At 35.2% G+C, this 26,271-nt stretch overlaps 2 protein-coding genes across 2 annotated transcripts; both read left to right on the top strand.

Moving 5' to 3' along the window:
- Positions 1-4,618: 4,618 nt before the first annotated feature.
- Positions 4,619-6,101, top strand: LOC103961089 (probable inactive 2-oxoglutarate-dependent dioxygenase AOP2). Its single transcript, XM_009373601.3, has 3 exons — positions 4,619-5,012; positions 5,110-5,431; positions 5,618-6,101. Exons 1-3 carry the CDS (start codon positions 4,651-4,653, stop codon positions 5,861-5,863), a joined length of 930 nt encoding a protein of 309 aa, XP_009371876.2. The 5' UTR covers positions 4,619-4,650; the 3' UTR covers positions 5,864-6,101.
- An 8,687-nt stretch (positions 6,102-14,788) lies between these two features.
- Positions 14,789-20,878, top strand: LOC103940979 (phragmoplastin DRP1E). Its single transcript, XM_009351155.3, has 15 exons — positions 14,789-15,175; positions 15,284-15,347; positions 15,834-15,941; positions 16,405-16,506; positions 17,101-17,151; positions 17,251-17,312; positions 17,811-17,901; positions 18,026-18,090; positions 18,569-18,763; positions 18,859-18,978; positions 19,071-19,141; positions 19,607-19,832; positions 20,017-20,067; positions 20,159-20,524; positions 20,619-20,878. The coding sequence occupies exons 1-15, from the start codon at positions 15,035-15,037 to the stop codon at positions 20,745-20,747; spliced, it is 1,842 nt and encodes a 613-aa protein (XP_009349430.1). The 5' UTR covers positions 14,789-15,034; the 3' UTR covers positions 20,748-20,878.
- Positions 20,879-26,271: the final 5,393 nt, after the last annotated feature.

The following is a 26,271-nucleotide window of genomic DNA, read 5'->3' as shown; positions in this document are numbered from 1 at the left end:
TTAATTTCTCTGTTAAGTACGTGGTTAGAAGAGAAGCCAACTAGATTAAAAAATAATTAAATATATTTTTAATAATTAAATATTAAAAATTTAAAAATAAAATTATTTTTTATATAAAATTGTGGGATCACCTCTACAAACCCTTCCCTTCCGGTCGCCCAACCTTCCTCCACCCGTCTCCCCCATTCTTTTCTTCTCTGATGAAACCACCAACCCAGTCGACATTAATCTATATCAAAATGGAAATGGGATTTCAAAGGGGATTTCAAAGGGGAAATGGGCAATCTCTCCTCCTTTTCTCTTCAGAACGCCGGTCATCTCCTTCGTCTTCCCTCACTCCCTCCTCCGTCCCCCAACTTCCTCGTCCTCCTTAAACACAATCAAATTCCTTCACCTAAAACATGAAACAACACCATGTAACATTCAAGACTTTGAAAATTGCAAAATTCATCAAAATTTCAGAGCACATTACATGCAAACCCAGATCTGCCCCCAAAACGAATAAATTCAATTAAAAATCCGCATTCAAAAACCAATAAATTCAGTAACAAATCCACACCAAAAACAGAACCCAGAAGCCAAAAAGTTCTAAAATTTCACAGAAATTCGAAAACTTTTTGGATATCATGAAGGAGTGGCAGGGCTTTGCATCCCATGAGTTGGAGAGAGGCCATCACGGACAAACCTTCCATGTGCACTAGGAGGAGGGCGATTTTCTTAATTTTTTCACCTTCCCTCCCTCCAAAACGGAGCTGTGGAACCCCAGTCATTCCTCGAGGTTCGTCAAATTGCGGTGCTCTGTGTATTGGAAGATGGTATGACGAGGTTCGTACGAGAGATGTTGGGTTTCGTCGGAGAAGAGAGGTTGAGGTGGGGTAGCCGGAGACAACGACTGGGTTGGTGGTTTCATCGGAGAAGAAAGGAATGGCAGAGATGGGTGGAGGAAGGTTGGGGGACGCGTGGGGAAGGGTTTGTAGAGGTGGATCCACAACTTTATATAAAAAAAAATAATTTTATTTTAATTTTTTAATATTTAATTATTTTTTAATCTAGTTGGATTAGAGAGTGGGTTTTTTTTTTAACCACTTTAGCATTTAACAGAGAAATTAACAGAAAAACTAATTGAGGTCTGACATTGGAACAAATTCTTAAAATAAGGTATGACATTGTCATTTTTAAAAATTGAGATATGATAATGTTGTTCGACCCATAGTTGAGGTAGTTTTGTGTTTACCCTTTTATTATTTTAGGTCATAAAATCAAACTTTTCTCAAACTTTGTTTTAAGTTGTTAATTAAGAATTAGGTTAGATACAAATTATTCATTCAATCTCTGTGAAGAACAACTTTGTTAGAGCCGAATATACTACAATTACTTTGTTCTCTTGCAAGTATTTTAAGTGTCTTTATCCTTACTTTTGCAGGTGATAAAAATCCCCGATAACTACACCAATTTCTTGGTAGGATTTTTACCCTTTGAAAAAGGTAAGGATAAAAACACAAAAAAAAAAAAAAAAAATATTTGCAAGAGTATTTTAGCGTTTAGAATGTTAAGTTTTCCTCATGCATATTTTCCTTGTGATATTCAAGCAAGAACATAAATCTAACATGTAATTCGTCTGTGATATTCAGACCAAATGTAAACATGTAAGACTCATTAAGTTTTGTGAAAACCATACAACGCCTAAGAGCGTGATATAAGTGAAATTACAATTATTAACCACAAGAAGCAATACTCAATTCTTCGATGATATTTCGACCGAATTATATCTAATTACTTATCTAAACATCCTAATGATAGCTAAGCATTAAGATATAAACTAATTTAAACACATTGATTAATAATTCATAGTATACATGCATAATATCATAAGCAATTCAATAAAGACTACATATTCATGCTAAGGCTCATGGCCCAGTCATAGCAAATGGAAATTAGTTACAAACAATCATAAAACAAAAGGAATTTTATTGAAATAGAAAAAAGATAGAAAACACCTTGAACGTCAAAAGCTCTCTACGTTCTCCAAATTGAATGGCTAGCCTTATTTATAATACTAAAAATATATAATCCTTACTGAAAAAGGTCTTCTTAAAACTAGGAAATATAATAGAATACGATAACCAGGAAATACATTCATATTCTAACTTTGGGAAATATGCCCAGCCACAAAGAATCCCACATTTCTGGATCTTCAGGACTCCAAAACAGGCCCAAAACGACTTGAATTAAAACTTGAGATGTCCCGAACACAAAAGGCATCATCTTGGACTCCAAAAAGCCCAAATAAGCCCAAAATGTCACTTTGACAGCACTGCATGTAGATCCTTTATTTCATCGCCATAAATAAACCGCTTGGTAGAAAATTTTGAAACTTTGACACGGATAGGTTGAGATACTCACGAACGTCCTCTAATTAGAATCACTCCAAAATTCATCCATTTGATCACATTTTACTCAAAAGGAAGTCGAATGTCCTACATTGGAATATATAACAACGTATTAAAAATTCAACCAAAATAACTAATAATAAGGTAAAATATATAGTATTAAATCGACTCATCAAATACACCCAAACTTAGCTTTTTGCTTGTTCTCAAGTAAAACAAAACTCAAAAAAAAAAAAAACACCCTAACAAACTAAAAATTTAAACAAAAATTAACTAAGACAATTTTCACCTTCAGGTTCCTAGCCTTAGAAAACGTTAAAAATTAAAACATCATTCCAAAAGTTCCAACAATCCCACGACATAATCCAAGCTATTTATAACTAATTAGAAAATAATTCATGAACTTCTTTGGTGTAAAGTGAAACGATAAAGTTAAGGAAATTAGACTAAAACCCATACCTGCCGTCCTTTTTATTCAAACATATTTAAGCTTTAAACACACTTATTTTTTCTTTCTTCTTTTCGATTTTTCTCATTCTTTTTTCTTCATCATTTTTTCTCCTTTTTCTAGCAATAGTAGTGGTCATGCAGTGCCAGTTTCATTAAGCTTTCGATTCAACCCATGTAACGAGTTTTAGGTCAATGACTCACAAACCATAGGGCTTTAGGGCACTAGGCATAGAACACCCCTGAGGACTTACTAACTCAAGTTGAAAAGGCTATGAAACCAACAAACCATAAGGTTTTTTAGCAACGTAAATTTTTGTATTCTTTTTTCTTTAATTTTGTCACTATTCTACATTCAACCTCTGTGTTCCCAAGCTTGTCCCTTACATAGCTTAATAAGAAGACTTGCTTTTAATTATTTTGTTTTAAATGGCTAAATAAGGCTGCCCACTATCTGACTTAGCCAAATTCTACCCTCCCCTTAGTCTAACTACATCATTGTACTAAAAAATTGGCTTGACACAAAACGACGTTGTTTGTCCAAGTCTTTTAAAAAACAGAATAGTCTTCTTCCTCTTCGTCAATCATTAGCATAACCTGCAGCCGCCTTTCCACTGTTGCACTCTTCTTCTCCACCACATGACCAAACTTGGGTAGTCCTCGAAGGTTCTCACATCATCTAATCTGGGCTTTAGGGTGGTCACGTGACCACCCAGCTGGTCCCTTAGTGCATCTACCACTAGTTATAAGGACATACTCCTTCGTTCATTTTGTGGTATAATCTCTATCTTTGATACGGAAATGATAAATGCATATCATTTTTGCTCTCTTATATACAAACTTTTGTTTAATGTTGTCCGATGGCATTCGTTCAATGGTGTGTGAAAGTAAACTTCCTCTCTCAAATTTGTCATTCGTTTTTAATGGTGAGATAAAATCAACTTCTCTCGAATTTGCCATTTCACGTACCTGCCAAAGGACATCAGCCGGCTTCCCTTACTCGATTTTGGCCGAATGATTCAGGTCAGCAACTATAGAGCTAGTAAACTCGGCCAAAAGTTTTGATATAAAACTTTAAGGAAAGCAGCAGTTACCTTGCTGTATTCATGCACAAATATTATGCCAACCGACTTTGAATTATGTTAACTTTGTCCTATAGGCGACAAGGAATGCGATTGATAAAGACGTAAATCACTAAATTACAGTAATCCAACTTTGCATCTAGTGTTATAATATCAAGTACATTACGTTGACTTAACTTTATTAGTACATTTCAATCAGAGTCCGACGTATATCACTAAACCCCTAAATCACAAGAAATTATTAAGATTCTTGTCATTTGTGGTTGTCTTGTGCTTCCATTACCGCATCTAAGCAAGAAATCTAATCATGAATGCAAACTCCAAACAATAGAGGACAAGACTTCACTGTTGTTCACAGCATGTCATCAATCACATGGTTCATATTTTCTATGATTTAAATCTTGGTTTACAAGCCAAATAGAGAGACAGATGATTCTGATAATAAGCCACGCAAATCAAGTGTACATAGAAAATTAGTGGATTGCCTATTGAATAGAGCATTCATCTTCAACTTACTGCATTATTGGTCGGATTCAAATCCTTCACACCACAAACTAAGTAGAAGTCACTTGTAATAAAAAATTAAAAAATAGGTATAATATATTAAAGAAACCAGAAAATACATAACATGCATGCTTCTCTATAAATGTCATTTTGGTTAGTTAGGTATACACACCTAGCAGTTTAACCTATAACCCTCAAAACCTCTTCACATACAGCATACTCAAACAATGGCCAAACTAGCAATAGTAGATTTCTCCAATGAAGACTGCTTCAAGCCTGGGACAAGTTCTTGGCTCTCAATACGCAAAGACATTTGCCATGCACTCGAGGAGCTTGGCTGTTTCGTGGCAATATTACCCAACAAAATTTCTTCGGAGGTTCGCAGTACTTTCTTCGACACGTTAGACGAGTTGTTTGATTTCCCAACTGAAATGAAAGTGAAAAGTTCTTATGAAAAGCCTTACCCCACTGGCTACATAAAAGTTAAAACCGCAGCTTTTGAAAGTTTTGGAATTGCTGGTGCTACAAACCCTGAACAAACTCAGATATTCGAACATCATTTTTGGCCCAATGGAAATGATGTATTTCGGTATGATTTACTCAACTTAATTCCACCAGAAAGATCGAAATATTAATTTTTTTTTTTAAAGTACATTTACACAATTAATTTGTTCTTTGTTGGGCAGTGAGAGTGCTGATTTGTATACAAAAGTAATGGAAGAACTACAGCATGCTGTCACGAGAATGGTGTTTGAAAACTATGGTGTAAAGGAGTACCATGATGATCACCTTCAATCGACTGTTCACACTTGCCGATTTAACAAATACAGTGAGCCTGAGAAAACTAGAACTAATGTGGGTCTGCCAGGTCATACAGACAAAAACTTTAGCACCATACTCTGTCAAAATCATGTCAAAGGTCTGGAAATATATTCAAAGGACGATGAGTGGATATGTTTTGATCCTCTGCCTTCGTCCTTCATATTTCTAGCTGGTGATGCATTACAGGTATGCCACAAACACAATTATGTGATACGTACATACGTAATCAAGTTATCATGACTATTGTTAATTTCTAAAGGTGCAAAGCATTTGAAATGATATATTTTGTAATCAAATTATCAATATTTTGTAATGGAAAGTATAATAATATATTTCTTAGCGAGAATGTTTGTGTGGTTTTGCTTGACTCAGGTTTGGAGCAACGACAGAATACGAGCTTGTAAACATCGAGTGAACTTGAGCGAGAATGATGTACGACATTCACTCGGACTATTTTCATTCAGGGTAGGGGAAACACATACACAGAAGGAGCTTATAGACGAGGACCACCCCCTACAGTATAAGCCATTGAATAACTTGGAATATATTCAATATGTCAAGAAAAATGGCTCCAGCCTTGGACCTGACTATACCGTCAAGGCATATTGTGGCGTTTGATTTGTCTAGGTCTAAGGCTACAAGACAATCTACTCTCCTTATTTACCTTTCTTTACCTCTCCTCGTTTCTTTGTATTTCTTTCTTGTCAAAAGATAAGGCTGTGTAGCCTGTGTTTGTTGTTTGGTATATCTTTATGTCATGGCGTCGTTTCTTATTTACTGTCAAGTTGCGGCACAGTGTGGATGATTGGCTGCCGTCACTGGGTTTATTTGGCTGCCACCGATTGGAATTAATGCAGAAAGATGTATGCCAAATTGGTACTTTTAGTAGTTAAATAATGACCTTTGATCTTGTATGTGATGCAATCGAATGGCCATACTATTCAGAAAATAAACAGTTCTCTATTGAAAAGTTGTGACTGATCATAATTCCGAATGGGCATGACTCGTTTGAAGAGATACATCAGTCTCCATAAATACAGATTGTTTCCTGCATATTTGGATTTAACCAAAAAAGTCATATTTCTCCCTTCGATTTCACAAGTCTCCATTTTCCACTCTAGAATCCACCAAACTCCACCAACTCCTAAATCCCAACAAATTCATTGAATTTTGGATACAACTAGATTTTGAAACATTTTTAAAAACTCGAGATTGAATACCACAAGATTTTGACAAACTCTTTGAAAATCAAGATTGAATACTACTAGAAATTGGCAGATTCGTTAAAAATTTTAATTAAATACACCTGATTTTTGAATTTTTTAAAATCTATCATAATCTCAATTGGATACACATCTTAAGTGTTATTCTCATCCTCTTCGAAAATTTATAGATGCTACTGTTTTCCTTTTCCATGCACTTTCCAGTACTATAGTACGAAATCTAGAAGAGAAGGAGAATGTGTTTAAAAGAAAGAAAGATAATAATAATAATTTGAAGAATAAAGAAGCCCAATGTTTTTAGTTTCTTGATACAATGATATAGGAGGATTGGAATGATGGATAAGTCATAAATGACACAACAATTAAGTATTAAATTTGTTATTTATGAGATTCAAACCTGACTTAACTTGCAAGTTGAAATGAATACTATAAGACAATGATGTTATTAATTAGTCTCTTTCTCCAATGAGACGTTCTATTACAGTTTCTCTAATGTCAGCATTTCACCACGTGACAATCTCCCATTGAACGGTGATGTCATTGAAACTAAAATTTGGTTACTTAAGAAAATCTCGATCCAAAACGGGCCTATTTTTTCATATTGGAAAATGAATGCTTATGGGTCTAACAATCACCACCATCAAATCAAGCAACTTCACCCTTCTTATAAATATCTGAAAGAGATACAACACACCAGACGAAAACTAATATAAAAGAACTCCTAGTGAGTTTCTGAAAATGATTAAACGTAATCAAACTAAAGGAACAGAACAATGTCACTGCTTCCACGCCTTGCAGCTCCAAAACCTTATGTTGGCTATGTGCGTGGACCAAAAGACGGATATCCTGGGGACTACAACATTTCACAACGACAATTCTACACCAAACCCTCTTGATTCACAGTAATTCCCCTTCTACAAAAGTATAGAAGCTCTCAACCCTTCCCTTGCTCTACCTCACCTTCGGCCTACTCTTGACGGGCGACAACATGATGTATTCATACGGTCGTACCACCCTATCTCTATTTACTCTTTATTATGTGCAACCCAATTGACTTTTAATGCATTTTTCTCTTTCTTGATTCTCAAAAGTTCACTCCTTTTGTACTTTACTCTCTCGTTCTTCCAACCATGTCTGCCTCCCTTCTTGAATTAATGCAGATTCCAAAATACTACCACTAATATCTCGAAGAAAAAGTATGTTGTTGATTTCGTATGCACACTTGGTGCATCTGCGACGTACACATTTTACCTTTCCCAAGTACAGTTTTCATTCGAGAAGGTTATAAACACAGAGACATTTTCTACTGATTAAACATGCAAACATGCTTGTAATGTCACTACAAGAAAAATGAGCTTTGGGTACAAAACAAAGGGCATAATTAAGAATTTTGTGTCAGTTTGACCACCAATTCAAAAGCTTAAACAGTTCCCATTCCATAGAGGGCACCATCTATTGTGCCCGATGTTGAAAAAAGCAGACACAAAACAGTAATGGGCACGGAAACCGTGCCGAGTGGAGTCAGATGACAACTTTTTTTTATTGAAAATGGGCACAAAAAACATTTTGCGTCTATAAAAATAATTTGTCAGAGGCAATATATGTTCTCTCTTGTTTGTCTTTACCTCCTCTAGCACACCAATAATTAAAATTTATAAAATTGTGGTAAATAATGGTATGGAGCTGTTTATTACTGTGCAATATTTTAGCCTCAAAATAAGTTAGCAATAATGTTGTTCAAATTCGTTTTTCGCGAGAGCCGAACCTCAGATCTCTCACTTACAAGTAAAGAAGAATACCACTACACTGTAGTACTAAGTGGCGTGTTTTAGATTTACAAAGGATCATTTCCAGGTGCAATGAATGTTTGTTAGATTCGTATCTTTTTGAACTGCTTTTTAGATTGTTATCTTCCTACAGGTTTGTTTTTTTATACTTGGTGATATGGTTTTTGGTTTTATAGTAAGTGTTTAATTTTTTTACAGTATTAAAAGTCCTACCTGCAGTGACACATAACCAACAATTGTGCCCTTAGGGTCAGTCTCTATGCAAAAATTAGTTGGTCTTTAGATAGACAAATGAGTTAATAATTGTAGATTCCTTTTTATGACACTAATGATAGAAATTGTGTCCACTAAATATTAATAAATATTAAGTCACTCTAGTTCTCATTGGGTCTTCAAATGGAGAATATATCTTAATAATTACAAATTCCCTTTTCTGACACAAATGTTAGAAATTGTGTCTAGTAAATATTAATAAATAATAAATCACTCTATAGCAAAATAATATGTTGGCACAATTATGGATTTGTGCCTTTATTCTAGTATAAAACATCCACACTCCTTTACTAGTTTGTAAATGGAAATTTAGAAGGTTGCTTCATACACTTGTGTTTCTTTTGAATTTGATCAAGTTCTACATCATTGAGAACGGCGGACAGGCGACGTCATGGAGTTAGAATTGGAACTGAATCTCCAACATCAAATTCATGTATTGCTTCCAACATTAAAACAACAAATTCCACAACGAATCCTCCAACTCAACGTCCACGACAACCTGTTAATGTCGGGCGCATACCTTGTTCTATTGTTAATCAGTACATTCTTACTACTGTTGCTGATGGTCACCTTGGCTACGCATTACTCTCCAATAACGGATTTGTACACGCACCTCAAAGACGTGTATTGCCAGCATATGTCGTTCTTATTGAAGAACCACACACTTGTCCAGCACAAATTCGTCCTAGATGCCTGTCTTCCCCATAAATGAGCTCACAAAATATGCAAAATGTTACCGTTGAGATTTTAAGTAGCGATGATGAGGACAATTAATATATTTTGTATTATGTTATATTTCACTGGTGTGTGAAAATATAATTATCTTATGCTATGCAGGACTCCTCTTAGGTCCTTTTATCAACTTATGTAGTATTACAATATAGTAATGTTTTCTTTCTAATTGGCCTATGAGATAGATACTCCCAGCATTGTATATTTTTTTGGTTTATAATTATGTTTTCCGTTTGGTTCATACAGAAAAGAAAAACGAAAAGAAAAAAGAAAAGAAAAACGAAAAGAAAAAAGAAAAAAAAAATAAAAGAACAACGCAAGCCTGACACGCAAGCCTTTTATCATGCTAAACACAATTAACCTTCGATAGAACTTCAAAATTAAAACAAAATTGGACTATAACTAATAATGGCTTTGTGAAATCATGTTCCCGGAATTTCACTATTAATTACATATCTTGTTATTTAAATTCGTATTTCACGTTTACGTTATTTTCATTAGTTAATTTTAATTCCGTTGATTTTTGGAATTAAATCGAATAACTATCGGGTTTGAATTTTTGTAATCAATCTTTAAAATGCGTTGACCTTTCGAGTTCACAATTGATGTTTTCAAATAGATCTCGAGATCATGAAGGCATAGACGAAAACTGTTTGCGAGTTCGGATTATACGATATAGTTACGGACATTTGAAGTGGTTTCACTAAACTATAGATTTAAAGGAATATAAACTCCCACCTTGTGGGAAAGAGGCCATTCAGGCCAAAGGGAAGGAACCAATTAGTTAAATGATGGAGGACCAATCAGAATTTAGGGGGGGTTGAGCAACCAATCAAAAGTTAGGAAGAAAAAAATATTACTATGCGAATCGATGCTCGAGTTGTGCTTTTGCCATATCCCAGAGGCGGGGTATGATAAATGTACGGATACTTGATGACGTCACATGTCGATTCAGGACGTATGTCGGGATCGGAGAGTGACAAGCTTATAAAATTGGATTTATATTAAGTTTCTCCTTCCCCAAATTGGACTTCTCTCTCTATTTTATGGTGCAAGTTTGGGTTTCCCACCACCAAATTCAAAAACTTGGGTTTCCACCACCGCATTACACAATTGTGTCCACTAACTCTTATAATAATAATTAAAAAATATTTGTTATAATAATAATTGTGCCCACTAACTCTTATAATAATAATTATAATAATTAAAATTCTACCCTAATTCTGTCTCGGGTCCCTTCTATCTCTTTTCCTTTACTTTCCTCTTTCGCTCTGCCTCCCTCAGATTTTTTTCTCTCACCTTTGTCTCTCTCTCTCCAACCCCTTTTTCTCTCTCTACCTTCTCTAGACAAATCGCGGAGGCTTTTAAGCTCCATCATTGCCAAAATCCCCTAGTAGAAACCCCATACACACGATGGAGGAAGGTTTGGGAAGATTGGGGTCTGGTAGGGAGGGGGTGGGTCGGGTTTGGAAAGATCGATGGATGTAGAGCCTGAATCGGAGATCGTGTTGGGATCCGAGTTCGACAGGAAGGGATCATGGGAGGGAGGTGCGTCGGGTTATGAGGTGTTGGTGAGGGAAGGGCAGGTGCGAGTCGGAGAGGGAGTGAGGAGTCGTGATCCTCGTCAATATTTCGTCGCCGTCGTGGAAGCCTTCGAATTCGGAGTCAACTGCACCTCCATTGCCACCTCAACAAGCTTCCGTTTTTGGGTTCGACCTCGATCTGCACCAAGCTCGCAAAATTTCGTATCTGTCAACCCAATATCGCTCTAAAGCACGCAACAAATGCGTCCATTGTTCCGTTCGTACGAGCGCAGAGTTCTTCTAGTTCGTCTTCTTCCCATTTTCTGGAAAAATGGTTCATGGGTTTTCAATGCTATTGCATATACCATTCAAATTATGATTTGGGTGTCTCGGATTTTAAATTTTAAATTTTGGCATGGCTTCTAACTCCATATTGTTGGTTGCTCGTAGGTTATGTCCCAAGACTCCAAATTTTACAAAGTCGAAGTGATTCTGAGGTGCGGAAACAATTCACTCATCTGTTTGGTTCTTAATTTTGTTTAGGTTGATTGTTTATAGCTCTACATGTCTGCTGTGCTTTTTTCTTCTATTACTTTTGTGTGCGGAATATATGAGGTTATGGGTTTTAATTTCATCTAATTATTTCATCTTTGCTATGATTATGGGACGAGCTAGGCCCTGGCGAGTTTTGCGTGTTTCTTCAGTAAGAACTGTTGAACCTTAAACACAGCTTACTGCATATTAATTGGCATTGCATTTTACATTGGCATAATAAAATTAGGAAAGCAACAAATTGATGTTTCAAATTTTGTTGATTGGATAGTAGGAAGAATAACTCTCTATTTCTAAGCCTGTGTAGTTATCTAAGCACTATCCCATCTTCTTCTGCGGTTGCCTTTAATCCTTTTTACACACTTAAATCCATTTGCATATATTGAACACATAGTCACGACTGATTTGGATTGGAGTTCAAACACAACAAACATTGAAGGTTAATGAAATTCCAATCTAGAGTGCCCTTGATGTCACTGGACCTAAATTTTGATTGCGGTGTGGCCTATTGTGACATGTCAAAAGATCAATTAGTAGTTGTTAGTTGTACCACTATACAATTCATTTTTGGAATTTAATGAAAATTATTTGTGATTATTGCTTGGAATTATAGATAAGATTTCGAAAAGTTAATTCCTTTTATTGTTTCTTCTTGTTCGTCATTGCAGATGCTCATAAAGGATATAAGGTGATGGGTACAATGTTAGTAATAAAAGGTTAGTTTGTTGACATACTGCTTGAATTATTGAATAATGTTGCAACTCTCCCCCATATTCCTGATGTTCATTTGTAATAAAATGTTGATTTTTTGTCATGCCATACTTCGTTTTTGGGTTCATTTGTAAGTTTCTACTGAATCTTTGAACCAGTTTTGGCAGTTGGTTGTTGATCCTGCCACCAAAGAACTATTGCATTATACTGAGAAGCCAATGACTTTTGTATGTACACGATGCAATTACTACTAATCCAAGACACACACACACACACACCAATCCTTTAACAAGAGGGATTCCATTTTTTTATTTTGCAAGTTTCGATTCATAAATCATCTTTGCAAAAATTCAATTCAATTCGAAACCATTTGCCTATTTAATTATCAAAATAAAATTTTATTGTTTCTTATATAACAAAGTATTCGTTAATTTCTTTGTCTTAAACATTTTTGGTTTAGCTAATATTTTGTAAGGATGATCTATGAGATGCAACTTGAAAAATAGACCGTTTGGATCATTAAGTTTGATGTGGTGTGAACCCTACAACTAATCCTCATTTTTTGAAAAAAAAATAGGGATTCCTCTTGTTAAAAGATCTATATATCTATATTGGACATGGACTTGACAAGATTTACACATAATACAAACACGATTTTACCAAATCACCATGTAACAAGTTTTTACTAGACGAGTGATTCACTGGTTCACCACGCTGAAACATTTATTAGACGAGTGACTCAAATGTGATTATATCTTGATTGCAAGAGAATTTCTCCAAAATAAGTCTCTTCCCACTCACCCTATATAATTCTAGTGTTGGAGAAAATTTTCATTGTGACGGGAACACGTGTAGTACACCAATTGTTTTTATGTAAGTGGTGGGAAATTTTATTTTTTAAGTTATTAATTTTTTAACACACATATTCCATCATTTATATAGTGACATGTGGTGCACCACCCTACGTGCCGATCACACTGAAAAAATCTCTCCTAATGTTGCGTTGCCTACATTTGCAATTGGTATTACCGCAATGGTAGAAAACAATAATATTTATCCATAGACACTTGATTCAGCAACCTTTAACTTCAACTACACCTGGCATTCGTATTGTGTTTCTTTTGTTCGTGCCGTTTTTATGAGATATCCAATACCTTAACGCGTTGTATCGTGTAACACCAATTAAAATGAACAGGTAATACGACCCGACTCGAACACGACCTTTTAAAATGAACGGGTAATATGACCAGATCATTTGCCTATTAAAGAAAATATATTTTAAATCAATATATAATCAAATGAAAAATGTAATACTACAAACATAAATAGGATCAAAGAATCCAACGGTAAGGATTTAATCTCACACGGTAAGGATTTAATCTTTCAAGTGAGATTAAATCTTATGGCTATTATTGTAGTAAGATTTTTTAATTAACAAAGAAGTATGAAAAATATAAAATACAAATACAAATGCTCGTAATGGCAAGCTCTCCAACTTTTGGGAAGAGGTCAACTCTTAAATTCGCAACCACAATCCCATAACCACATATTTAAATTTAACCGTAAATTGTCGTTTACGTTTACGCTCTATTCTTCTAATTAAATTTCATTTTTTCATATTTGGTTTTTTGAAAACATTATCTTTTATGGTTAATTGAAATATGAGTCGATGATATATAATTTTTAGAGACTTTATAAACTCTGAGCAATATTTTCATTAACCGTAAAAATATGAACGTGAATCAACGTTCGTTTTTCTACATCCACTAAAAGATAATGTTTTCAAAAAACAATATATAAAAAACGAAATTCAATGAGAATAATAGAGCGTTAACGACAATCGACGGTTAAATATAAATATAGTGTTTATGGACTATGTTGTCAAATTTCAAAGTTGACCTCCTTCATCAAAGTTGTTAAGTTTATCATTACTAGTGGTTGTATTTTTATTTTATTTTTATATTTTTCACACTTCTATATTAATTATTATTAATTTTTATTAATTTACACTCAAACAATAACACTATTCATTAGAGTTTAGAGGGTATTAAAAATCTAAAAGACAATGTAACCATCGTCTAAACGTAGATGATGCAATCACAAGCGTTTTCTTTTCACATTTTTACTTTTATAATAATTATTATGAATTTTATTTATTTTAAACTTCCCTGTTCACAGGGGTTTGTAGGATTTTAAAAATCCAAATGATGATATACCCATCATCAAAGCGAAAAGGATGCAACCATGAGCATTTCTATTTTTTATTTTTTTCACATTTTTCACACTTGTATATTAATCATTACAAATTTTTTAATTTGCTTGGTATTTTTAATGTGCTTTGATATTATTTTAATCTCAGTTATGTGAGATTAAATACTCTGATCATTGTAGTAAGTTTTTTTTAGTAGTTTACAATTATCAAACTAGCTTTTTCTTATAGAGTTGAAATAGGTTACTCGCTGATAAATCCTTAATGTGTGATCTAATAACGACTTAGTTAGTTAACATGTAAACCTAAAATATGTTATTTCGTATCGTTTCAAATCTGGCTAATAGAACGTGTAAAAAATTGTCTAAGTTTACTTTCAACAATGTTTTTTTCCCTTGGCGGCCCCCACCAATCCTCCTAATATTTAACAATTCTATCTTTTGTAAAATAAAATTAAAAAATAAAAAAGAAAACGAATTCAAAAATGCATTGACTAAATTCAAAATGAGTCAAGGGGGTGAGAGCCGAGTCTCTCTCTCTCTCTCACTCTCTCAAAGTCAGCACCACTCAGGCACTCACCACCAACTCATTTCTCTTCAGAGACGGAAATTCATCAAATTCTTTTCCCAATTAATAAAAAATTAAATTTTTAGACAAAATTAGCGAAAATAGCTTTCTTGCTCCTCACCACCCTCTATTACCTCTTCCTCGCTCTCACCCTCGGTGCGTGCTTTATCATCGTCTCAACCGCCTCTACTGCTTCTTCTTCACTTCCCCCAATGGCCACCATGGAGGGCTTGATAGGCCTCGTCAATCGGATTCAGAGGGCCTGTACGGTCCTCGGCGACCACGGCGGCGCCGACTCTGCATTGCCTACTCTCTGGGAGTCTCTTCCTCTTGTCGTCGTCGTCGGCGGCCAGGTCCCTCTCTCTCTCTCTCACACCGCGCTCTCATTGTTGTTTTCCTTTGGTTTCTTTTTTGTTTGGCTTATCGAGTTTTTGCGGTGTGTTTGGATGATGTAATTGCAGAGTTCTGGAAAGTCGTCGGTGTTAGAGAGCATCGTGGGGCGTGATTTTCTTCCGAGAGGATCTGGTTAGGGTTTATGCTTACTGATTACGAATTTTCATATTTTATGCTGTTTGGCTCCTGAGAAAACAGAGGAAAGAAATGTAATAAAAACAGAATAATAGCAATAATAATATTATTATCATTAAAAATAAGTCAACTATTTTTCAACATATAAAGGTAATCGTCAACTCGGTCAAACTAAACAATTTTAAATTGATTTGTTACTTTTTGATTAGAATATACTCAAAAGGCCAACCTAATAAAGGTTTTTTTTACAGATTATGATTGTTATCTTTCAATCTTATGTGCTGTTTGGCTGCTGAGAAAGCAGAGGAAAGAAAATGAAACAAAAAGCAAATTTTAAAAGAAAAGCAAACTATTGTTCAGCATAAGAAAAAATAGTCAACTAAACTAAGCAATATAAAGTTTCTTGTTTGATGATTACATTATTTGTATTAGAACCATACACATTAAAGCTTCAAAAGTAATTTTAGTTTGCTTGGGTTGCAGGAATTGTGACCAGAAGGCCATTGGTCTTGCAGCTGCACAAGACAGAACAGGGAATGCAGGAGTACGCCGAGTTCCTCCACTTGGAAAAGAAAAGATTCACTGATTTTTGTATGTTATTTATTGTACAGATGTGCTATGGATCGAGCACCTGATTAATGTTTTTCTAGTGATTATTCTGGTTTTGACGAGATGATAACGTTAATGTTATTACATTATGGATCCTAGTTTGAGTAGTGTTTTGTGACTTTTTCTTACATATAGTGTAAAATGGTAGATTTTGATGGAAAACTTGGGTGATGTGATGAAACAAAAACTCGATGGTTTGCAGGAAAATACTAACAACATGCACCTATTATGTTGTTCTTTTTGCCCGTATTTTTCAATAGCCTTATTTTCAGGTTGTCTCTTTTGCTTGTTTAATTATGAATCAAAATCACTTCAAGCATGAAATGTATTCTTAGAAATATAGCAATGAAATTTTAGCAAAGGTGTCTAATGTTTCCCCTTCTCTTTTATTTTGAAGGGAATTTCATATTGGATTTTCTTGTTTGTGTCTTAATTTCTTAAACAGCTGCTGTTCGAAGAGAAATTCAGGATGAAACTGACAGAATTACTGGGAGATCAAAACAGATATCTAATGTTCCTATTCATCTCAGTATCTACTCCCCAAATGGTAACAATGTTCTTTACATTGGTTTTGGTGTGATTGTGAATTGTTATTATGATCCTTGTTCTTTTTGTGAACGTATGTATTGGTAGCATTGCTTTACATTACAGATTTACAGTTTATTTTGTTAATATTAACAGAAATTTCATGCCACGTGATGATTATGACCTGTATTACGTCAAAAGAGTGACCTTGATTTCATGAAGTGCACACAATGCAATGAAGCATTTTGTGTTTCAGTTAGAGGAATTTGATTCCATGACCATGTAGTTACATTCTAAATATTTATTTTCGTGCTGTTTAACCATGAGAGCGTCAACAAATGGCTTCCTGCGTAAAACTACTCGTTGTGATGAATGAAAATTCTTAGCTTAACTGTTCATCAATAATTTTATTATTTTCCTTCTTCTGAAATCTTGGGTTAAAACAAGTTTCTACAATGGAAATTATCTGTGGTCTTTTGGTGGAATGAATTATCTGTGATTCATGTTTTTTCTGTCGCATAAGGTTGAGCCCTTATCTTTTATTCAATGAAGTATTCAATAATGATCTGTTGTCCATTTTTCTCTCTGACAAACATATGATTTATCTTCTTGGCAGTTGTCAATCTAACATTGATAGATTTGCCTGGTTTAACCAAGGTTGCCGTAGGTATAATTGTTAAACTGTTTCCCCTTGGTTCCAAGTTCAAATGAAAATTTTAATGTTTTATTTATTGAATATCTACTCATAGATGTTTCTTGCTGACAGAGGGACAGCCAGAGAGTATTGTTCAAGACATTGAAAACATGGTTCATTCTTATGTTGAGAAGGTAATACGGAGTTCCTTTTCCCCCTCAATTTATAGATAAATAGCTTAGAACAATGGAGAATTCAGTCAGAAACCAGGTTTGCAGTTGCAGTGGACATTCTGTCAAGCAATTTACTCTTTAAATTGGTATCCTCTATTCAAAGGGGCGGAATGAGTCTGGATATTCCGACGATTCAGTTTTCATTCGGAATAGCAATTCATTCTTATCACAGCTTGCATGTAAATAACATCTTTTTATCTATTTAAGTCAATTTAAGGGCTGAAGAGTTATACTTAAACCGATTCCCCATTTTCGAGCTTTGATTGATAAATGTTTTTATCCTCAAGTCTTAGCTTTATTAACCGTTCTAATATTTAACCTGCATGTTTGTGTTGTGACCATTACCAGGATATGTATTACCGTTTACTAAATTTCTGGATAGATTGTTTGCCTTGAAGTTATTCACAAGCTAAGTTTGGTTTTATTCTTCATTCTTAATGAAAACGCTTCTTAGTACAGCCTAATTGCATCATTCTGGCAATAACTCCAGCCAATCAGGACATAGCAACATCTGATGCTATCAGGATTGCTAGACTAGTTGATCCTACAGGTATCGTCCCTGAACAATTTTCCGACTTTATCATTCAACTGTATGATCTCGCATGGTCCATGCGTCACAAATCTTCTTTTGCGCTTTCGTTTTATGTATTGATCTTCTGTGTTTCTTTTCTTAGGTGAGAGGACATTAGGTGTGTTGACAAAGCTTGATTTAATGGACAAGGGAACAAATGCTTTGGATGTAAGACTTCTTGCTTGTATTATGCTGTTCCACTTGAATTGCTATTTCATGTACTAAATATTTCCATCTTTATTCTAGTCCGATTAATCTATTATTAAAAAGATCCATCAGACTGCGGTGGATTGAATGATTTGATCAATGAATATTCGATTCTTTTTTCAAATTTTAATCAATTCACAACAAGTCTTCCAAGTTTCATATAAATATAAAAAAATACAGATTGGGGTTGTCATTAATTATTTGAGATAGTATTTCAGTACTATACGTAAGTATATAGGTTTATCCTTCATCCTTTCTGAAGTTTCAAGTTCAGAAAGGTGTTTAGCTAGAACATCTATGGTGGTGGTTGATTTTGTTGGGAGTTGCATTTTATATTAGAACATATTTTGCTCATGGAGGTTCGCGTTTGTTTTTTCCTGGAGGTCATCAATCCACTCTGTTGATGATAGGTCATAATGTTTTATTTGCATTGAGTTAGGTTCTCGAAGGAAGGTCTTATCGGCTTCAACACCCTTGGGTCGGAATTGTGAACCGTTCACAAGTTGATATTAACAAAAATGTGGATATGATTGCTGCCAGGCGGAGGGAGCGCGAATTTTTTAATTCCAGTCCAGATTACGCACATTTGGCAAGCAAAATGGGTTCAGAATATCTTGCAAAACTTCTCTCAAAGGTTTTCCCAGCCCCCTACATCTATGATTTGATAGCTCAATGTCTACATATAATGTAGAACTTGGGAGTTAACATTTAGTTTTCATATGATTTCAGCATTTGGAGTCTGTAATTAAAGCTCGCATTCCAGGAATAGCATCTTTGATCAATAAAAGCATCGGAGAACTTGAAGCGGAGTTGGATTATCTTGGTAGACCTGTTGCTATTGATGCGGGGGTGAGAAATCTATATATGTCATCCATTCATTCAATTGTGATGCTATTTGGTTTTAGATTATCATATGGAGTTATTTTGTTTGTATGTATCAGGCACAGTTATATACTATCCTAGAGTTATGCCGGGCATTTGACCGGACATTCAAGGAGCATTTGGATGGAGGGTAATACATCCCTTTTAACATGCCATATACATATATTTTTTTTGTAGAATACATATGGATGATAATGCCTCCTTTCATGTAACTTTACATTTTCTGATCGAGAATCTGATGTCCAGCGATATGTTGACATTGGGAAAAAAAAATAAGATGCATTTAATGCTTCATTTTGTGACCAACACATGATCTTATTCTTCACAGTTCATGTGCGATTGAGCATATGTGAGCCTGATCAAAGAATTTCTTCTTGATTCCTCTGCTCTTTCATATGAATTCACCAGTTCTGTATGGCTGGCTTTGAGAAAGCCTGTCAGCTCTGAAGGTTCAAAAATAGTTAACTTTGCAAAACGTTAGCCAGTGATTATATATAACTGCTATTTTTTCAATTCACTCAATTTCTATCCAGTAACGCTGCCCACAAGTATGGGAAAAAAAGATAATAGCATTTCACTGATTTTTATACGACAGACGACCTGGTGGAGATCGGATATATGCTGTATTTAATCACCAGCTCCCTGTTGCTTTGAGGAAGCTCCCTTTTGACCGTCATCTTTCAGTTGAAAATGTAAGGAAAGTCGTTTCAGAGGCAGATGGGTACCAACCTCATCTAATTGCACCTGAGCAAGGTTATCGGCGCCTCATTGACAGTGCACTTAACTATTTCAGGGGTCCATCTGAAGCATCAGTAGATGCGGTAAGTGTCTACCATTCCATCTTATTGTCCTCAGGGTAGTTTGGGGTTCATTAACGCCGAACAAGCTATAGCATAGCAATTTTGTTTCCATGGCCACTGGAAGCAGAATTGTTTTAAATTTTGTTCACTTGACAATAAAGTAGTTATTCAAGCAGCATTCTTATTCAGTAATCGAATACTGCAGGTTCACTTTATTTTGAAGGAAATTGTGAGAAGGTCAATTGGAGAAACTCAGGTTCAAATCTTTAAAACTAATACACTCCATCTAACACTCGAATGGTTTATTAGTGGGGAAAGTTATAGATTGTGTTTTGGGAATGAAACAGGAGCTGAAGCGCTTTCCAACTCTTCAAGCCGAATTGGCAGCAGCTGCTAGTGAAGCATTGGAGAGGTTTCGTGAAGACAGCAAGAAGACAACTTTGCGATTGGTGGACATGGAATCCTCGTATCTGACAGTGGATTTCTTCCGGAATCTCCCTCAAGAAGTGGATAATGGAAATCCGTATGCCGCTCCTGAAGTTCGATATGCTGAGGGGCACTTCAACAGGATAGGATCCAATGTTTCCTTGTATGTTAAGATGGTCTCGGAGACACTGAGAAATACTATCCCGAAGGCTGTCGTTCATTGTCAAGTGAGGGAGGCTAAGAGGTCTTTGCTTGATCACTTCTATATCCGATTGGGCAAAATGGAGGTTCTCTCTCTCTCTCTCTCCCTCTCTCTCTCTCTCTCTCTCTCACATAGGGTCGATGCTGTTTGGCTGATTCGAGTACTGTTATTTCGTGCAGGGAAGGCAACTTGCACAATTGCTGGGTGAAAATCCTGAAGTGATGGAAAGGAGGCAACAATGTGGCAAGAGGCTTGAATTGTACAAGTCTGCAAGGGATGAGATCGACTCGGTCTCATGGTCCAGATGAATCATGAAACTGACCCTCAATGCATCTTTTTTGTGTGTATTTTAGGATAAATAACCGTGAATGCATGTCAAGTATAGTCGTTTCGGGTGGAGTTTAAATCATTTCAGTTAAAAGACATTTCCTTAGAATCATTATCATGGTCCTTGCCATCTTGTGATATCATGCCCGCAGAAGCCTATTTGAGATGTTCATGGCTTTTATTTTATTTTTAATTTTACATACGTTAAATAAACGGTTAAATGGGTATCCACCCATAATCATCCATTTAAATTTTACGAGTAAACGATTATGCCTATAATTGTTTATTTGTTTAAATGGTTACCCATAACCGTAACCGTAAGCTTTAAATGGATGGGTAATTGTGGTTACCCATATCTATGGGTATTTTGCCTATCCCTATGTACAGACCTCTGTTTAAATTGCTTAATTAAAAAAAAAAGTTTAAATTGTTTAATTTAAAAAAAAAAATTAAAAGGAAACGAGCAACGGATGCAGGTCCCTAAGAGAGGATCTTTGCCGGATCCTCCAATCACATCCGTTCATCGTACAGTATACGGTTAGTTTTCGTCAGGTACTGTTTATATTCAATTTTAAATAAAAAAATTTACAATGACTTTTGACTGCACGATGTACGATGAACGAATGTAATTTGAAGATCCATGGGATCCTCACGAATAGAATTACGATGATCCTCACTCCAGGTCCCCCACTTAGGGGCAGACCAGGGGTTCCCATTTACTCTCGGGGACCCTACGGAAGTGGAGAAATATGAGAGGAAGGTCGCCAAAGAAGCCTATGGTCATCTGGTACGTGACCTAAGAATGCCCACAAACAGTTTGATGAAATGCCCATTCCACAAAATTTGGCAAGTGAGGCCTGACATGTTTTCGGGCTTTGAAAGCTGTTGACAAATTTGGTAGCCAGCCTTAAAAGTTGTTGACATATTTAAGCAAATAACAACATGCCCACCAAGTGTTTTGACTAAATGTCACATTGAAAAATTAAATATGTTTGCATACCCTTGGATATTTATATTAGGGCTACACGAAGTTAGAATTCTGAATCCGTAATTGTCCTCGCGCACCCAATTCAACGACCACAACTATGGCCCACCCATGCACCACGCCAAAAGCAAAACTAAAGATCTTCATTTGGTGGATCTCGGTTGTTTTAGCTATTAAATTTGATTTCCACAACTATTATATTTTCTATTTTCAATCTTATCCATTCATTTTCGTATCACTTAGTGCTGTTGTTTGGGTCAGAAAACCTATATTTTGGCCAAGAAGGAATTAGCCCAGAAAGAAGGCTGCGAGTCTCGCCCCAATAGTGAAGTGCTAGTAGTTCAGTCGAGTCATAAGTGAATCAGGATTGCCTAAAAGGTCAAGGTTTCGATTGTGGCTCGGTCGAGTCCTAAACAAAATAGGACTGTGAGGATTAGGATGGGTTTGGATAAGAATTGGATTAGATTGTTTAAGGATTAAAACTCGTGTCTAGATGAAAATGAATTGATCACATAAGGGGACTAGATTCAGAATTCTAGTTCAAGTAAAAGAGAGCTAGACTTGGTGATGATAGAGTTTCGGTGGGAGGATGATTGCAAAGGATAAATCCAAATGTATTCAAATATTGTTAAGGAATTATAGTGCTATTAGAACTCTACCACTTGAGCATCGGGGAATTTGTCTCTATAAATACAAGAGATTTGCAATATAGAGGGGATATTCAACTCAACACATAAATCAACGTCTATGCAAAACCTCTCACACCTTTTGAGAAAACAAACTTGTTTAATAACCGTTAGCACAAATTTCGACTTGATAGACGAGTTTGGGTTGGCAGCTAACAGACAATGATTGACTAGATATAAGGGGTTTTCCAAAAGCTACCAGCAAAGGTGCCGACTAGATAGACGGGGACGGAGTTGTAGGGTCATCAGTTCTAGAAATAGTGTCACAAGTTCTAGAAATAGTTTCACCGTTTCTAGAAATAGTTGCTTAAAAATAGTGTCATTGTTTCTAAAATTGTTGTCACAGTTTTTAGAAATAGTGTTATCATTTATAAAAACTAAAAACAAAAAGCTAAAAAGACTAAACAAAATTGACTAATATAATAAGAAAAAGGCCTAAATTTTCATTACTTTTTCTCGAAATTCATTATTTTTAAGATACAATATTTCTTATTGATAAAGTTTTATTAATTGTTTTTATTAAAAATTTGTTAATAATAACAAAAAATAAAAAAGAACAAGGATGGGAGAACACAGTGACATGAGAGAGAGAAGAGAAAGATGATAGTGATGTGTGAAAGATGAGAGAGAAATGATGGTAATGGGTAAAAGAGGAAAAAGATAATGGTGATGAGTGAAAAATGAGAGAAAGAGATGACAATGATGGATGAAGAGAGAGATGATAATGATGATGGGTGAAAAAAGAGGAGATATGGATGGGGAACGGTGGGAGAGAGAAAGGGGTACGCGCGAGTTTTGCGAGTTATTTTTGTTTTAGTTTTTTTCTTATTATTTTAAAATTTTGTCCTTCTAATTAGAAATCAAGACCCCCCTTGAATTTCGGTGAATCCTCATAAGGGGCGAGACTGACCCCTTGAATTTCGGTGAAGACTGATTCATTAAGGGGCAAGACTGACCCATTGAATTCCGGTGAATCTTCATAGATGACTTGGTCATGTCCCTTTGAAGGTTGGAGTTGTCTTTCAAACATTCCCTCCAACTGCTTGATAAAATGCCTCAAAGAGGAGTTACCGTTCTCAATATTTTTTTAAAAAAAATATCAACTTAGGCATTATATTCTTCTACGCGTTCAAGTAGTGAATTTTTTCAATTGAAAGGAATTAGTAGTCTTGCAAAAAAAATTGGGGGAGACGGGGAGGAATATAGTATATAATCAAGTGTTTTTGCTAATTATATTGACTTTGATTCGACCAGTTGCTATTATTTTAGTGGAGAGAGCCTTTTTGCAATGAATATTGTGAAAAGTCCATTGCATAACTGGATGGGAGATCAATGGTTCAGTAATAGCACGATGGTTTGTATTGAGAGCAAAGTTTTTTCTTCCATTGATAATGAAGCTATAATGCAGCGTTTTCAAAAAATGAAAACACGTCGTGGACAATTATAACTTGTATTTGTTCTATAAATTATGAATGATGTAACTATGGTTTAATTTTTAAGATTATTATATGTCTAAAAAATGTTCGTGAACTTTTACATGTGACCCTCCAAATTATTTTTCCTGGATCCGCCTTACTAAAATTGAAGTATTTTTTTATTAAATAAAGTTATTAGGTGGTTTTTTTTTTTTTTTTTTATCAATAAAGCTGCCCTTCAATATTTCCAGTACCGAAATTGAAATCTGATCTCATAATTAAACCTACCAGATTTGCATACTGATTTTGACAATTATCCTAAGGCAATAACGCGTTCTTTACAACAATAAAAAATAATCCATCTCCGTGAGAATAAATAAGGACCTCATTGTTTCGCTTTGAAATATATCAGTATCGCAAGCTTATCACAGAAAAATTCAATAGACATATAGCAAATGCCAAGCGCCCCTTAACCTATTGACTCCTCAGCGATTGGTGATTTTGGAAAAATTGTAGTATGAGTCTTGGTAGTTTTTCAGCTTTCTGTTAGCGATTGAACATGCGAGAGTTAAAAGGTTAGTTGTTTGACCATCCCTTGCATCAAGTTATTAGATTAGAATTTCGCTTGAATAGAACAACAATCCTTATTTTCTCATCCATGGATTTTCAACGTTTTTTTATTTTTTTATTAAAACTTAATAAAATACTTTCAGTTACATATCTGGGAATTCTTATCACTAGAGGTTGATATGGGAAAATTTTATATGATGGTAATCCATATTTATAGATAAGCCACAAAATCCTTGTCAATATTAAAATTTAATTTCATATATATGTTGGGAGAGGGTAATTGAGTATAGATTGAGAAAATAGGCACATATCTAAGAGAATTAATTCGGGTTCATGCCAGAGCACTCGACAATGAAGACAATCTATCTCTTACGAATATCAATGGAACGATATAGAAATATGGAAAAGGATTTGCACATTGTTTTTATAGATTTGGAAAAAGCATATGATAGGGTCTCAATAGAAATTCTTTGGAGGATTCTAGAGAATGAAAGAGTACGAGTAGCATATATTCAAACAATAGGTTTACACCAAGGCTCAGCTTTAAGTCTTTAACTTTTTGCATTGGTAATGGATGAGTTAACGAGACATATCCAACATGATATATCTCTTGGTATATGTTTTTTGTTGATGGTCTAGTGTTGATAGATGAAATGTAGGATGGAGTAAATGTGAAGCTTAACTTTTGGCATGAAGTGTTGGAAGCTATAGGCCATCGCCTGAGTAGGTCAATGACATAGTATATGGAGTGCAAGTTCAATGGAAATGGGGGCCTAAATGAGATAGGGGTGAGGATTGGAGATCAGGAAGTACCAAAGAGCTAGTGAATGTTTTTGTTCTCTGGGATCTTTCTTGCAAAATAACAAAGAACTAGATGGAGATCTCAACCATAGAATTCAAGTTGGATGAATGAAGTGGAAGAGTGCATCGGGTGTGGGGCAATTGTCGTATGCCACCAAAACTCAAGGAAAATTTTTTATAGGACAACAATAAGGTCAGTGATGTTTTATGGCACAGAATGTTGAGAGGTCAAAAAGCAACACGTGCAAAAAATGAATGTAGCGAAGATGAGAATGCTTTGTTGGATGTGTGGGCACACGAGATAAGATATGATTAAGAACGATGATATCCGAGAAAAAGTATGAGTTCTTGCAATTAAATATAAGATGAGAGAAAATTGGTTAAAATGGTTTCGACACATGAGCTGACGAACTATAGATATTCTGGTTAGAAGAGGCAACTATAAGACGTAGGCCTAGAAAAAATGGGGTAGAGGAAGACATATGAAGATTTTGAAAGAGACTATAAGACAAGATATGGAATACCTTGAGCTAACAGAAGATTTGGTGTAAAACCGTGCGTAATGGCATTTTAGGATTCATACAACCGACCCCACTTAGTAGGATGAAATTTGGTTGTTATTGTTGAGACTTTTTGAAGCACATTAATTTATTCATATGGTAACTAAATATTATTTTGTTTCCCGAGTGTTTGTAGTTCTGTGATTAATTTGTTTGTACAATCTAAGGAATGCATTCTAGTAAGAATTTTTTAAGGAGTAACGCAAAATGTAAACATGTTTTGTTTAAAATTAGGTTATTTTGTTCGAAACCTAGAGAAGTACATTTATTTAGTTTATTTTTTCACCCGATCCATTTCGGTGTCCTTGCAGTTCCTTATTACACTACTTGATGGGCTATTCATTTATCTTTATTTAACAGCATCAATTGAGTTGCGTCGCGAACTAGCTCTTAGTCTCGTGGCTTAAAGTTTTTGATTCATATGCTTCTTTTACTCTCGTTGTTCGAAATATGTAACAGTCGGAGATTCTTACGCATATGAAACATTT

The sequence above is a fragment of a genome, unplaced genomic scaffold, assembly GCF_019419815.1.
Source record: "Pyrus x bretschneideri cultivar Hongxiangsu unplaced genomic scaffold, Pyrus_bretschneideri_v1 Contig34, whole genome shotgun sequence".
Lineage (NCBI taxonomy): Eukaryota > Viridiplantae > Streptophyta > Magnoliopsida > Rosales > Rosaceae > Pyrus > Pyrus x bretschneideri.
Note: the sequence above shows the minus strand (reverse complement) of the source record. Positions and strands in the feature narration are given on the sequence as shown.

What these genes read in the sequence shown, in the direction of transcription:
- LOC103961089 (XM_009373601.3), top strand. Translation starts at nt 4,651, where the DNA reads ATGGCCAAACTAGCAATAGTAGATTTCTCCAATGAAGACTGCTTCAAG. An exon ending in AATGGAAATGATGTATTTCG is followed by an intron (nt 5,013 to 5,109) that starts GTATGATTTACT and finishes TTTGTTGGGCAG; the next exon opens with TGAGAGTGCTGATTTGTATA. An exon ending in TAGCTGGTGATGCATTACAG is followed by an intron (nt 5,432 to 5,617) that starts GTATGCCACAAA and finishes TGCTTGACTCAG; the next exon opens with GTTTGGAGCAACGACAGAAT.
- LOC103940979 (XM_009351155.3), top strand. Translation starts at nt 15,035, where the DNA reads ATGGCCACCATGGAGGGCTTGATAGGCCTCGTCAATCGGATTCAGAGG. An exon ending in GAAAAGATTCACTGATTTTT is followed by an intron (nt 15,942 to 16,404) that starts GTATGTTATTTA and finishes TTTCTTAAACAG; the next exon opens with CTGCTGTTCGAAGAGAAATT. An exon ending in TCCGATTGGGCAAAATGGAG is followed by an intron (nt 20,525 to 20,618) that starts GTTCTCTCTCTC and finishes TATTTCGTGCAG; the next exon opens with GGAAGGCAACTTGCACAATT.